The following is a 14788-nucleotide window of genomic DNA, read 5'->3' as shown; positions in this document are numbered from 1 at the left end:
CACCCTGTAGGGTCCGAAGAATGCGATTTATAAATATCCGTCTTTGAACTGCGTAGAGTGATAATATCTAGCTTTGTGGAGAGAAATGAAGGATAGTTTGAGTATACAGCTCTAACAGAAGGAGAGATTGAGGATGCGCAAATATATCACGAATATCCATGTAAATCATAAAGAAGGAATGGTGTATAATTTTACATCTTTACGGAAAATATAGTTAGTCCTAAGAGAATTTATCAGATATCCCTCGGACTCTGAGGATCCATTAATATCTTCAAATAATCGAGTTTTAGAGTAGGAACAATGCAGTTTTCTTTAATCCAAGATGGATTTGTCAGTGTTTCTACGACTGCATCCCCTGATTTTTTCAAATACATTGCCATTTTAATGACATTTGACCTAAAATCTGAATCTATGGATTTACCAACCTTTAAATCTTCTATTGGACCAGTAACCTTTTCCCAGCCTCTCATTAGTTGTATCGAGTCCTTTGAGAGAGGTTTAATTCCAAATGTACGTAATAAAAATATTGCGATGGATTTTAATACTTCATCAGGTAGAGGAGTATCTTCGTTTAATTCTATAAAGCCTAAAACGGTGTTTGAGGTATAAAAATCGACACTTGCAGATAATGACAAACATTTCAGGATTAGTGCCAACTCTTTTCCATCAACTACAACGCTTCTTTTACCTCGCGGCGTCAATAATGATCGGCACAGTGATAGGAATGGTCTTTCTAGATTACTGTCAATTGATAGCATTAGAGTGAGAAGTTGAACGGTTTGTCTCCTAGAGAACCGCGTTGACAATTCCTTTATCTTTGAAAATGCGATATCGTGAATGTTTCCAAGGACATCTCTATCCAAATGGTTGGATAAGAGAGAAATGACACGTATTATTGACTCTATAGAATCTGTAGAAGCATTGAAAATTTTGCATTCAATAAAGTCCAAGAGAGGCATGCAGAGTTCTTTCAAAGTACTTCCTTCTGAATTATGCATTTGCATTATTTTCTCTATGCTGCCATCAGAAATTGAAAACACCCAAATGCGCAGCATGGTTTCTACCATTTCAAAAAATATGTCGACCTTTACCCACTTTGCATGCATCTCAATAGCCTGTATTGACCGCCTATAAAGGGGTTCGTGCAGTATAGAGACGTTTTTAAATTTTTTGATCGCTTTGTACTGAATTTTCATTATCTTTGATACCGCATTGCAAGCAGTTTTTGAGTCAATATCCAATTTTGCATCAATGATGCTGAGGGTTTTCATGACCTTGTCAGAGTCTGCATCCCCGTTTAAATATCTTTTTAGCAATCTGATTATGCTGTTGAGGTCTATAGAATTTAGCCAGACCTGCAATCGAGGTAGAGGTAAATTGTAGATTTGTGAACGTATTGATGAGATGCGACTACCAGGAGTTACAAGAGGATCGTTTTTAAGCATAAAGTCTGCAAAATCAGGGGTATACCTCGTGTTTTTTGATGTATGTGTTATTTCAGAACTGCAAACTGTCGTATGATTCGGAGTCTCTGATGAAGCTTTAAGCGTGCAGCTATCGACTGAATGTTGGTCGTTTCGCCTCCTTCCTCCTCCAGCACTAGTTTGTGCTATATTGGTATCCATTGATGCATCATTTACTCCCTCATTTATAGACGTTAACGTTCTCCACTTGGGTTGGTGTCTATAGCCTCCAGTGCCTACGTATTGACTTGCAGGTTGCTCAGCTCCGTTGGCCTCTAGAGCGTCTTCTGTTACGCCAATTGCCTCATCAACGGTTGTATACCAATGCAGTTTATTAGAGGTACCGACAAGTCCAAGAGATGGCGTCGTTTCTTCCTTTTCCAGCAGAGCCCCTGACGGCGACATCACGGGTCTTCCTCCAGTGGCACTTTTTACATCAAATTGCGACAAGTTTAGCACAGATTGGCAAGTATCAACTGGATTTCCATTTCCTTTGTCTAAATTGTGCGTAAATTGACCGATTTTGCCCTCTGAGACTATTTTTGGCTCCCTTTTGCCATCTTTCCCCCGCACATTTCCATTGTCCTTCCATTCACATCTTACTTTATCACTTGACAATCTCATCAAATCCACAACGGTCCCATGAGCCCATTTATTGGCCGAGATAATCTTATAAACTTCTCCAGTGGCCGTAAGATCGACTCCACTGTTGACATTTGGCATGGAAAGTACCTTTTTATACTCCAAAAGGTGCCTTCCACGCATTTTGCGAAAATGAATAAAAATGTAAAGTTATGGATAACGAGATTACACAGGCCCGACGGGAGCGTTTTTAGCATTACTCTCTAGCTGTTTGATGAGTTCGAGTTTCTCTTTGGCAGCCTCTATGCGCTTGCGTTCGTTTTCTAGCCACTCGTAGCTTTCCGGCTTGAACATTTTGAGGCAGAGAATCCCAGCCACTATGCACCAAGACCCGAGAAAAATTGCTGTATGTTGTATGAAACAAGGGCATATAATGTGTATGACATGAATGGGAGCTTTTGGCTAAACGCGTTCCACAAGTGGCTCGTGAAATTTCGTTACCTATAGTAATGCAAGGGTAATAAAGCCTCTCTCCAGACAACTTCCAAAGTCCATTCGTATCTCGTTCCTGAATGTATTCTCCATATAATGCCAACTTTAAGTCCTTTAGGATGACACACCCTCTAGTGGATTCATACGTTGCCTCCAAATTTACAGCAAGATGAGTCCAGTTATCACCATCAGAAACAATATACAGATATTTCACTCTTTTTAGGATGCGGGACGGTTCCCGTAAACCTTGCAAGGACAATTTTGGACCTATTAGATACTTAAAACTCGTTCAATAACCGTGAAACACCCATAACTGCGCATTACATGGGTATACTAGGACTTTTCCTGGAACGGCCCTGGAAATATCCAAAGCAACGGGAGTCTTACATTCCTCAAATTTACTGTATGCAAGTTCGCCGCGGAGAGAGTACCATTGCCATTTTTACATTTCATTCATTCCATACATAATAACATGGCACAACTGAATGAGTGACTATTTAAAAGTCAATGCCACCATTGCCATGTGGATGTCCACAAACTCTCTTGCATTCCAAGGCAATTTCAGAGACGGCTGAGCACAGCTGGCGCATTCTCCAGGATTACAGCCTTTGTGGAAGCGTCCTTCGTGCATTTCTTTGCCACAGATCCTACTCTTCCTTAGGCTTACTTTGTTCGCCATAGAGCTCCCATTCGGTCCAGTGATAGTACTAGAGCATTAATAACTTACCAATAATGTTTCCCTTTAGATGCGATGAGATTAGCGGCCGTTTACCGCCTGTAAACTTGAGAAAATCGGCTCTTCTGATTTCTCTTCTCCGTTCTCCGGTTAAAATCTCTTTATCAACGTCAAGTTCACGAACACTTGGCCTTTGTTCGGCGAGTTTGAGTCTCCTTTCGTCAACAAATGAAAAATACCTCCGGAAATGAGAGCCATGGAGCCGCGAGGCTCTTGCAAGGCTAAAAAGCCTCGTCATCTGCCTTAAACCTTTAAAAGAACGTAAAACTACAAGTGTGTGATTATAAATTACAAAAGTGACATTGTAGAAGATTCATAATGAGCGCTGCCACCTGGCGGAATGGACTGGTGGTTGTGACGAAAATGCAGTGGACACAATTTTCTTCCGAGAACGAAATGGAGACGGGTAGGTTCAACATAGAGGCTGGATGTTACTAGGGACGAGTCTTCTTGGCCACTCAACGGTCTATTCGCAATGCCAATGCAGCCTGGTAAAGAACGGAGCAAATGTGTAGAGGCTTCTGAGCTCTTGTGGCATGAAAAACGCTCCAGGAACCTTGCATTCTCCAGTTTCAACGCTCGCTATCGAGAACCATTGCATAGAAAATACACTTACATACCAACCAACGATGTAGCCTTTAAAAATTCTTAATGAAAAATCTAAATTGATGGAAGAGTCTCGAGAAAAGTCTCAGAATTGTGAATAAATGTTCCACCCAAGACGACTGGAATTCCAGTCTCACGAGTCACTATACTACAGTCACGAGATTCCGCAAACGTTGCACCTCCGATTATAAAGACCATGATCTGAATGAGATATAAATTGTGCATGACGAGATATGCTCATTATGATGCATAAAGTCGAGCATGCACAAACTAACCGATGCAGGTTTTGACTTTAGTGTGTAGCCTAAATCATAGGCACTCGGAACGATTGTGTATGCTTCCGGCTCCAATTTGCCTGAAATTTCAGAATGGATAGAATGCAAAGACACCCACCCTTTATTATTTTGTGAAGTGTAGTATACAGTTGCGATTTATGCTGCAGATACGGACTTTCAGAATCCTAAAATTGTCATGATATACCATGTGAATGTGTACAATAAAATTATGCAAATAAATTTAGAGCCAGAAAATATGGGAGTAGTTTTTCTGTGGGACAATCCTATTGTGCATGGGTTACCAAAGCATTTGTACATTAACACACTCCATTCGTCTCCCCTACTCAAGGGTAATGACCACTCCCATGTTTTCTGGCTGGGAACTCCAACTACAAACAAACCTTTCTGCCGAACAAAGAGATTCCAAATTCTGGCGCTTGTTTAGCTACTTCTGTGCTCATATTGACTACTTTATCAACAATGCTCATTTCTCCTTCCAACCCATTCATTCTCAAGTAATCCTTTACTTTTCCAATTTTGTCTTGATTCCTAAGAGCAGTCAATAGTGCAACTCTGATCTTTTCCTTTACATCCACCTTTCCACCAATCAGATCCACAACCTCTTGAAAATTTGCCCTTTTGCTGACTAAATCTTGCTCTAACAAGCCGCTCTTTAAGAGCCCCTTTTCTTGGATAATTCTTGCCAGCTCGTGCAATATGGTAACGTGCCTACTAGTTTCATTCACCATTTTAGATTGTGTTGGTAGATTTTCAACCATTCTAAAAACATCAGTAGTTCCACTCTTGCTCTCTTTAATTAGTACATCAAGAGCACTTTCAACGTCAGCAAATTCTGTATATACATGTTTACCATAGAAATCATCATTAAGGATATAATCTGAACCGCCAATGCTAACTCTGTTCATTCCATTCATTCCTATAAGTTCATGAATCATGGCTTGGTAAGTCCACTGATTAAGAAGAGGTGTTACACAATCTTCTCGTCTATCCATGATTAGAAGCACGCATCCAGATGTTGCAGGTGCACATTCCCTATTATACACTCCATATGATTGCAGAATCGCTTGCAGGTTAAGCGTATTATTGTTATATTCCGCTTGTATTCTGCTCGATATTGTTTGTAATAACATATTCCCCTTTTTACAGACGACTGTCGGGATTTGATTAACTAGACATGATAGTGAATATATGCTCTTTACTATCCTGGAAACTGTCGGATTTAGCATAAAGTTTACGTCTTTTGCGTACAGTCCCGAAGAATCCTTAATGTTGAGTGTGAATAGAGTGTCAGATATGACGTAAAAATCCACAAAGTATTCGTAGACACCCTTGACAAGCTCCAGAGAATCCCCCTTTGCGATTAGCTCCAGAAACTCTTTATTTACTTCGTTTGTAAAGAAGAGATAGTATTCCTTAAAGTGAGGATTTTGCAGTTCATTAGAGAGTTTAAGGACGTTCTCCATTGTAGGTTGGAGGATGTATAGACTCTTGAGATGGCGAAGGTTACTATTTAGATTACCGCTATTGAAAACAGTTCCATCATCTATTTTTAGGGTCAAAAGTACTTCATTTTCCAAGAGATACGAGTGAGTATGAACAAGAGATATCATTCCACTGGTATCAGAGTCCAAAACGAGGACCTTCATACCCTTTATTTTTTCAATAATTGAAGAATACGTCGTCCGCGTAAGAGCCACAAGGCTCTGGAGAGTGTATGGGTTATCCATCTTATCAATTTGTGCTACCAATGACGCCTATAACATTATTTGGAGCTTCCTATAACTCCTTTCGCATGTATATCCGCTATACTCGCCTACACATTTCGCAATATCCCCCTTCTCCGGATATTTACGATGGCCTAAACCCACGAGTTATTCCTGGACAACCAAAACAGTTCCTACGGAACCTCTCTGACAAAAACTACGCCAATGCAGGGGTATGTATGACCTAGATGCGCGTCTTTTCATCCAAATTACCAACGATATGGCCTAAAAGTCTGAAGCTGGACAGAAATACTCCTTTCTTGACATACAAGTGTGTAGACCAGTCCTTGACCTCCAAATTTGACCTATTACCGTACCGTAGACCAGAAAACATCAATGCGATGCACAGAATAACAAAAGTACAAAATATACGCGCAAAACGTCCGGAAAAGCAACCAGAACACAACTGTACGGAAGCTCAGGCTGCCATAGAGAAACTTTGGCAACAATGAAAAGGCAAAGATGCACAAGTTTCTAATGTGCAGAGATTTAAATGGAAATGAGAAGGCGTAAGGACCGAAGGTGTAGGGACGCCACGGGACCCAGAAGTCAACTGAGGGCAAAATTGAGGAATCTGACAACTTTGCAGACGGTAAGATTACAAGATGAGAGACGTAGAGCACGAGGAACCACCAGGGGCTCCAAGGGACGACTAGACGAGCCGACTTCAGGCCATACAGAGACAAGGAGTCCATACAAACTATGGACATTATGGAAAAGGTGTTTAATTGGCCATATTTGGGATGATCTTGGCGAAACAGAGGACCTAGGGACCAGATTTCCATGACCCCCAAAATGGACCCATTTAACCGCAAATTCCAGATATTTACTAGATAGCACAACGTTCATTACATATGCGAAAATAAAGGGGAATAAACCGCGTTATGGCGGCAAAGGAACAGTTACTCCCTCACTCGGCCATACCTGATCCTCCGGATCGGTTCTCAGGGGCCCAAGCATCAATTTCATCCATTGTGTAAAGGTTAGAAAAGAGCGAATGGAGATGGACGCCGCGGTTGTTGACACTGACGTGAGTTTGGGTGTCGCCCTATATGGGACTGACGTCTTGCCACAGAAAGTTTTTAAATTTACGCAGCAGATTTTAATTTTTCTGGTTGATCGTTGATTTGTCGTATAACATCATTTTGATTTGAAATGGGTGAGTTTACACGCGAAATGTGGGCCAGAACTACCGCCGCGGAGCTCCTTGGTCGGCCACTTATACAGCCGAGGGCGTTTACAAGGGGAAAACTATCAGACTATAGCGTGGAATCTGAGAATCCAGGAGGATCGGGCGCTGGGATGACTATATGTCCGTAGAAAAGCGGAGTACTGGCGAGTATACGTAGTATAGAAGCCATAGGAAGAGTAGACACGTCTCTATCAACGGGAGCACGAGGAGGTCAGAATGAGCAGGCAAAGCTCATTTGTAGATGATTATGACGACGCACCCATTCACTGGTGAATAAAAGTTTCAGTGTGGGCAGTTTACATGACACTTGGCTGTGAAACGGAGATTTTGTCTTCATAGTCATCTGGATATCCATTCCCTAGATTCCCTTTCCGACGATAGATTCACAATTTCCCGGTCCAACGCCTGTATACACACGTTTTGGCCCTGATTTCATGAAAGTTATCATGCACAAATACATTCTTTACAGCTGTAAAGGTTCACGGATCCTTGGCTAGGGCCGGAAAGGTCAGAAACCACACTCCCAAGGTCGCAAAGCAGGAGAAGAAGAAGCCTCTTACTGGACGCGCCAAGAAGAGACAACAATACAACAGACGCTTCACTAGCAACGTTACCGGACGTCGTGGACACAACGCCCAGGGTTAATTGGTCTACTTTTTACATTCATGAGCGAATGATCTGAGTGCTGTATTCAAATGAATGCAGGAATTGGGGAATAGATCACCATCCAGAGATGGTGGTAGGTAAGTTTCTTTGGTGAGTAAATAATAGATGAATGGACCATCTGCGAAACTTCTAGGAAATCGATGTGATTGGATTATCGCTGGGTTCTAAGGGGGAGCTGTGTGAACTAAAGAGTTGTGGAATGACTACTACTGAACGGGATTGTTATAGGCTCAACTCTCAAGTAAACCTTGGAAATAGGACTAGTACATCTACCCATTCCAGCAACTCTACTCCACCCATGAAACCTTGAAGGATGTGAGCTACTTGAACATGCATCTTGAAATGGTGAATAATATTGGAGCATTGAACTCCCTAGTGGAGAATAGAGGGGGTCTCTTCACCTTCTAGCCAAGGATAATGTGGTATATAATGGGTGTACTGGAAATTTGTGATTAAGGCCTAAATATTACTAGAGAAACTGAGCTACTAAATATAGACAGAGCTCGTGACTATGAATATGACAGATGGGAGAGAGTGGACTTCAGAAAGGTGCCATGTTTATGGCAGGTCTGACTCTTTTGCAGTCTCTCCGTGTGGCTTTAACTGGAGCAAAGTTTGCAATGGACAGATTTAAAATTCCTCAACAACATGCCAGTTCGTTCATTAACATGGTCCATAATCCTATGGAACTGGCAACGTTTACTGGAATGGCTATTATGACTGGTATATCATTTATACCCAACCTTAAGGACTCTTTCAAGTACCTTGCCATATTTACAAATGCGACACTATGCTGTTCCTTCATTCTACTCCTAATTGCATTCATGTCTGGAGGAGAACAAGGAAATCTCACATTCTACTACTGGACTATTGTCTTCGTCTCATTTATTTACGGACTTAATGTTGCAGCTGTAATGAATGTTGGAAGTGATAATGCTGCCTTTTTCAATGTAGGAATTCCTCTCTCTGGCATTCAGGTTTGCATCTACTACTATGTCTTTACGAAGCTTGCTGAGAGGTATAACTGGTCAAACGTCAGTTACTGGATCATATTTTGGCAGATGTCCATAGGAGCATTGATATCGGCGGTATCAGCTATTGTATGGATTGATGCATATGGTGAAGCTGAAGGTAGTGCTGCTGGAGGCAGTCTTAGTGAACTTGGCAAGGCCTGGTCTCCAATTCTTATGGGAATGGTAGGTATGGGCGGTATTTATGCCTTCTATCCTGCCATAGCTCCTTACAAACTGACTGATGTTGGCACTGGATACACCATTGACCTGGTTGTTTTGTTCGTTAGTGCTGTTCCTGGTATTATCATCGCCATCTTATGCCTATTTAAAAAAGGTCCAGACACTAATTGGGAAAGGAATGGTGCTCAGGGATGGCATGCTAGTTGGTTGTTGGCCATTCCACACATTACCGCAATGATTTTGTGCTTTTGCACACTTCATTATCCAGATAGTGGAGTAGCCAGTTCTATTAAGAGCAGTGGCTTAAAGGTTGGAGTCATTACTGTTACCCTAAAGTTTTGTGAAGAAGGACTAAAGGCGGTGTCTTATGCTGGAGCTGGTAAACAAGGTGGAAGTGGTGGTGCTATCTCCTCTTTTAATGCATTCACATCCCAAGGTTTAATGATAGTCTTGGCCTTTACTGGAGATGGTTATCTGAAGACCTATTCCAAGTATGAACATGATAGAGATAAATGGCCTACTAAAAATTTTGGGTTCTTTAAGTCCTTAGGATACTGGGCAGGGAATGGAGCATATGTGGCCTGTAAGAGTGTTAAGTCCTCCTTTACCACTAATGTCAGATGCAAAGTTTTAGGTAAATCAGAGGCTCTCCTAATTGTCTATGCAGATGAGGAATTTTAATGGATGCCCTGGAACTTGCCATGTTTAATGGGCTACTAGACCACCCACCCGTCCTTGGCCATTCGTCCATGCATTAAGAAGTCTAGTGGAGAGTCTGGCAAGACTACTGAGAAAACCACCAGGAGACATTCAATGATAAAGAGTTATGCTCATAGTGTTTGTCAGTTGTCTGATAGGGATAGAGAATCTTGGCCTACTTCACGTTATGGGTTTTGGAGTTCTTGGGGATATTGGTGTAAATGTGGTTGTCGTGGTCTTTATACTAGTATTCCTAAACTATTGACTTTTGATATGAGGACTAAGTTGACTGTAAGGAGCCTATGTAATAGGTCATATCTACTCCACTAGAGACTCTCTTATGGACTAAGGTCCTTCATACGGCCAGACGGTGAGCTAGTCTTGTGAGGGGGAGGATGTATGAATGACTAAACACTACTGCATTGAGACTCTCATGGATCTCAGAGTTTTGAAAGAGTGGACTCTCTGAATATGGAGGATGAGTGCTGGAGTGTTAAAGTTAAATGTGAAATGTTGTGGACCAGTCTGTACTTGCCAGCCTAATCCTCTTGGCATTACCGCCAATAAATGGGTTGATCAGCCAACCAAAGGATTTACCAAATATGTTCATAGTATTACAACAGGAGGCACATTTACTCTAAATGGAAAAGTAGATGGAAGTAAGGTAGGGTCAGCAGGAAAATCTACTAATAATGTTAGGTCGGTATCAGTTTACTACTGGAATGGAGCCCCTGATAGACCAATCCTTATTGAAATTATCACCAATAGTGGTGGTGGCACAACTACATTCTATGGGAAAAATGGCATTGGAGGACACTTATCTTGGTTGAATGGCCCAGTTAAAGATAAGACTCTAATACAAGCACTTGATGATTTTAACTGCAAGATTAATAATGTAGTTCCATTTGATATACAGGACTCTCAATCTGGTTCTATTCTCAATGACTCAAATTCCACCTGTATAGAGAGCAAAAGGATAACCCAATCTAATCTTCTACAAAATCCTCCTGGTAGTGACTATGTTTCTAAAGCATACATCATTACTGCTAGTCTTAATACAGGGATATCCAGGGTAACTTACAACGGTAAGCCTACTGACATTTCTACTCCTAATGAGACAATTGATTTAATCACACTTTATTCATATCCAGGAAGTATAGAAGTCCCTCTTATGATCGAGTTCAAGCCATCAAACAATAGGATATCTAGATGGTTTCATAGTAAAAACACTGGTGAACACGGTAAAGAATGGAAAGAACATGGCAATGATCCTGGATTTTACACCGCAGACAGTGATCCTAAGCCTACTGCAAAGCTGTCAGAAAAACTGGATGAAGTGTTATGCACAGAATATGGCAATGTTACCCTGGATTTATCACACGCCAGAAAGTCTGGGAACTATTGTTGCAGTGAACATGGTAGTCATAAAGGCACAGGTAGAATCTCTGTCACACCCGGAGAGATCACAGTAAATGGTGAGACAAAGACTGACTACTACAAGCATGCCATTACCGATAGCAGATATGGACTTGCCGGTATATATTATAATGATAGTGGAGTTAATATGAGGAAAAATGTAAAGCTCTCGGGAGTATCATTTCCCGTCTCTGTAAATGGTGTCTACTTCTTTTATTGCGCAGGGGAGGAACCCTCACTCATCTATATTAATAGTGATAGTATTATGACCAAGGGTTGGTACAAGAAGGATACTGGAGAATGGAAATGGATCTCTGAGCTGATTGGCATAAACTCTAATGACATAGAAGGTGGACTTACTTGTGCGAAATGGAGAAAGCTTTTCGAGATACTCAAAGGATTTAATTGTAGTGATTTGCAAGAGTGTTCCTATACCGATCATTTAAAACAGGCTAAAGAGGAAAACGAACTCAAACTACAAGAGGAAGAAGCAAACAATGAAAGAGAAAATGCTAAAAAACAGAAGCAGAAATCTACTCATACTCCTACTAAAGAAGATGATCCAGTCTCTCAACTTCCTAAAACTGCTATGTCTGCTCCTCAAGAACCTGGTCCTCCCCCTTCTGGAGCTAAACCTGAATCTGTTGAAAAAGGCGATAGAGGGGAATCTGGAGATTCTAAAACGCTTGGACCTCAAGGACCTCCTGGTCCATCTGGTAATAAAGGTGAATATGGCCATAGTACAGGAAAGACTAAGACTAGGAGATCAATAGATAAGGGTTCTAGTTCGCCATGGTATAAAGATTTTGATTTTACGAGATTGATTGGAAATGTAATTGCCCCTCTTGCTCCTCAAGCTAAAGCTAAAGTTGAATCACAAGATACTGTCAAAAATACCACTGTTCAAACTGGTGGATCTACTCCTGTCACTCCTCCTAAAGTTGAACTCACTCCAGCTTCTCTTACTCCTGATGCTACTGTTGCTTCTAGTCAATCTAGTGGTAATGAATTTACTTCTCCATCTACTACTTCTCAAACACAAACTGCTGCTGATGGTACTGATCCTCATAATCCTCCTGTTCGTCATTCTACTGAAGAATCTCTTCCTGAAGCTCAACCTGCTGAATCTACTAAAGCCGCTTTTGTTGGTCCTGAAGTTGCTGCCGCTGGTTCTGTACTATGGACAACATTTGGAGCATCCTCTGGTACTCTTGCCGGAGCTGGTGGTCTTACTGGACTTGGTTGGTGGATCTACAAACGTTCTAAAGGAGAGCCTGACTGCGGAAGGCGTGATTCAGTTACTCAGGATCTTAAGAATCTCCAATCTGATAACGACGCTGATTATAGCAAAGCCATTCTTCTGTCCTTGAATACACTCGGCGATGACCTAAACCAAAACCACAACTCCAAAAGATCCTCAGGAATAATACCACAGTTGTGTAGCTCAGTAAAGACAAACTTGTGTGTCTGTCCATCTACCATGTAGCTGCACATGAGACATACTTTGCTTTTACGCACTTTTATACTTTTCAAATGAGTACATCCTTTACATTTTCTCGGTATAACTCTTGTGGAATCTCTCCTTCACCTCATGGATGTATGGATTCTTCTTCCTTCCCTTTCACCTCAGTATCCATAAATGAGAGCTATAACGACAATTTTGTGCTATTCCTCTTTAAACTATGCGGGTGCGGAGACAATGGTACTGTTATAGACATTGCCAACGTCGATTCCGAGATCACACACGAACAAACTTATGACCAGGACGGAGCTCAAAGGTCTTTTATACCAAAGGAGTCATTCTTCTCTGAGGTTTTAGATGGTCCATTTTCGATATGGAAGTCAGATGGGAATACGAGATGCAGCAAAGTCTTTTTGAGACTGGGAAATAACGTCCGCAGACTCACTCTCAACGTAAGTGTCGCAGGTAGTGGGTCGAGCATAAAGTACTTTGAAGAGAAGAAGGACGAAGAATGGAAATCTGTTCCCTGTTTTGTGGCGGGTGACTTGCCACCGGTTAATGCAAAACCAGTGGACATCCAAAAGCTTGAAGCCTCCTCTTCTTGCATTCGCGTTGACTGAGGGTGTTGTACCAAAGGTTTTAATGGAGTACCCATTGAAATGCACTTTTAGTTTCAAAGGGGAGTTGGATGGAGAGATTTCAATGCCCATTTGGTTCTCCAGGGTATGGTCCCGGGGGCTTTTCTGTCTCCACTTATCCAGTCCATACATATCAAGGGAGTTATCATGTAGATAGAGGAATTGTTGATAACTATGGAAATGTTCTAGTAGAGGGACTTGAGTAAACGCCAAGAAATCCAAGAAATGGCTGATACAGTAGAGCTATCCTGGCATTTTAATATCCTCTAGTGGAAAATCCATGTACACTCCTAGGTAGTGTATGTTCCGAGAAAATGTGTTGCCATTTCTTGGTCAGTAAACCCGTCCAAAGGGAGCGTGTCTAGTCTTCCTTCATGGACAGTGAGTGCCCTAATAGTATCCATAGACAGTTTATGTACAAGGTTGACGTCTAAATGAGCAACTGTGTAGAGTATATGGAGAACAAGGGGACGACTAGTGAGTTCAAATACCGATGTCGTAAGTCGGGATAATTATCACCACTAATCTCCATTATTTTCTCAACCAGAGGAATTTTCTTTCCAAACTCATCACATTTCTGTTCATAGTATTCAGTCAGTATAAATAGTTGAGTAGGATGCTAATAGGATGTGTGAAATGAGGAATTAGGCAGGGAGTGTCCTACACATTTTGGGAAGTAGCCACTATGGCTACTATAGAGGCACTAATGCAGTTTTATCGTTATCATCAATGCAATAAAAGAAAGATGAGCGCAAAAGGTAAAACTTGGTGACCTATTGGTCAACCAACGTGAATCTCTCCTTGTACCAACTTCTCTATACACCCGCCGATGGAGAACGTGGACTAACAATGAGCAAGAGTATGCGGTAGTGATAGGACGTTGATATAACCTCTATGGATGGAGACTATGGAATCCTGGTCCTCAAGAATTTATGGTACCTGAGACATACATTGTGCTTTCTTGCCGTTTGCTCTATACATCCACAGGCCATATGACCATTCAGGCAATGACTAGTTGCGGCAAGTGATCTGCGGTCACTGTTCAGGGGATGAGAAGTCCTCAAGCAAAGTTTCTAATCTTCCAGACTACAAATATGTTGGATACAAAGGCTTAAATTGTGGAATATACACTGATATAGAGTGGAAGGTTGATAAAACATGGCGAATAATAAAGCAAAAAGGGGAGGTGGATAAATCGAGAAATGCAGTTACATCCTATCCGCTACTTTTCCAAAACAGGGCACTAATATCATGACATTTGATATAAATGATCAAGATGAGTCGAAATCTTTTGGTAAAAATATCGATTGTTAGTTATTTTTTATTTTAGAGATATATTCTCTAAAACTTACCACTCATACTCTGACCATTTTGATGAGTAAAAATTGGACGTTCATTCTGATGGAGATAAAGGCAATGCCTACCTGAATCAAATCAAAAAATCTTCTTTAAATGGGTACGAGCTTGCGATTATACAGAGAGTAAACAGGGAAACATATTGCCTTCCAAAAAGCAACAAAAACATGATGATAGTGGAAGAATAAGACCCAAACCAATCGTTAAACAAACTGGTACAACCTACTG

General features: G+C 41.3%; 7 protein-coding genes across 7 annotated transcripts; 4 read left to right on the top strand and 3 right to left on the bottom strand.

The window, feature by feature from the left end:
- Window positions 1–233: 233 nt before the first annotated feature.
- Window positions 234–2228, bottom strand: BEWA_054360 (hypothetical protein; the record flags this gene model as incomplete). The annotated part of the gene is made up of 1 exon (XM_004832775.1): window positions 234–2228. The coding sequence occupies one exon, from the start codon at window positions 2226–2228 to the stop codon at window positions 234–236; it is 1995 nt and encodes a 664-aa protein (XP_004832832.1).
- Window positions 2229–2270: 42 nt separating this feature from the next.
- BEWA_054350 (conserved hypothetical protein) lies at window positions 2271–3511 on the bottom strand (the record flags this gene model as incomplete). Its single annotated transcript, XM_004832774.1, has 2 exons — window positions 2271–2449; window positions 3265–3511. The coding sequence occupies 2 exons, from the start codon at window positions 3509–3511 to the stop codon at window positions 2271–2273; spliced, it is 426 nt and encodes a 141-aa protein (XP_004832831.1).
- Window positions 3512–3933: 422 nt separating this feature from the next.
- BEWA_054340 (sorting-associated vesicle protein, putative) lies at window positions 3934–5902 on the bottom strand (the record flags this gene model as incomplete). Its single annotated transcript, XM_004832773.1, has 4 exons — window positions 3934–4080; window positions 4155–4234; window positions 4273–4339; window positions 4556–5902. The coding sequence occupies 4 exons, from the start codon at window positions 5900–5902 to the stop codon at window positions 3934–3936; spliced, it is 1641 nt and encodes a 546-aa protein (XP_004832830.1).
- A 1475-nt stretch (window positions 5903–7377) lies between these two features.
- On the top strand, window positions 7378–7775 carry BEWA_054330 (40S ribosomal protein S30, putative; the record flags this gene model as incomplete). Its single annotated transcript, XM_004832772.1, has 2 exons — window positions 7378–7399; window positions 7600–7775. 2 exons carry the CDS (start codon window positions 7378–7380, stop codon window positions 7773–7775), a joined length of 198 nt encoding a protein of 65 aa, XP_004832829.1.
- Window positions 7776–8320: 545 nt separating this feature from the next.
- Window positions 8321–9670, top strand: BEWA_054320 (conserved hypothetical protein; the record flags this gene model as incomplete). The annotated part of the gene is made up of 1 exon (XM_004832771.1): window positions 8321–9670. One exon carries the CDS (start codon window positions 8321–8323, stop codon window positions 9668–9670), a length of 1350 nt encoding a protein of 449 aa, XP_004832828.1.
- A 496-nt stretch (window positions 9671–10166) lies between these two features.
- On the top strand, window positions 10167–12590 carry BEWA_054310 (hypothetical protein; the record flags this gene model as incomplete). The annotated part of the gene is made up of 1 exon (XM_004832770.1): window positions 10167–12590. One exon carries the CDS (start codon window positions 10167–10169, stop codon window positions 12588–12590), a length of 2424 nt encoding a protein of 807 aa, XP_004832827.1.
- Window positions 12591–12703: 113 nt separating this feature from the next.
- On the top strand, window positions 12704–13186 carry BEWA_054300 (hypothetical protein; the record flags this gene model as incomplete). The annotated part of the gene is made up of 1 exon (XM_004832769.1): window positions 12704–13186. One exon carries the CDS (start codon window positions 12704–12706, stop codon window positions 13184–13186), a length of 483 nt encoding a protein of 160 aa, XP_004832826.1.
- Between the last annotated feature and the right edge of the window lie 1602 nt (window positions 13187–14788).

This window comes from Theileria equi (assembly GCF_000342415.1).
Source record: "Theileria equi strain WA chromosome 4 map unlocalized gcontig_1105316255039, whole genome shotgun sequence".
Taxonomy (NCBI): Eukaryota; Apicomplexa; class Aconoidasida; order Piroplasmida; family Theileriidae; genus Theileria; species Theileria equi.
Note: the sequence above shows the minus strand (reverse complement) of the source record. Positions and strands in the feature narration are given on the sequence as shown.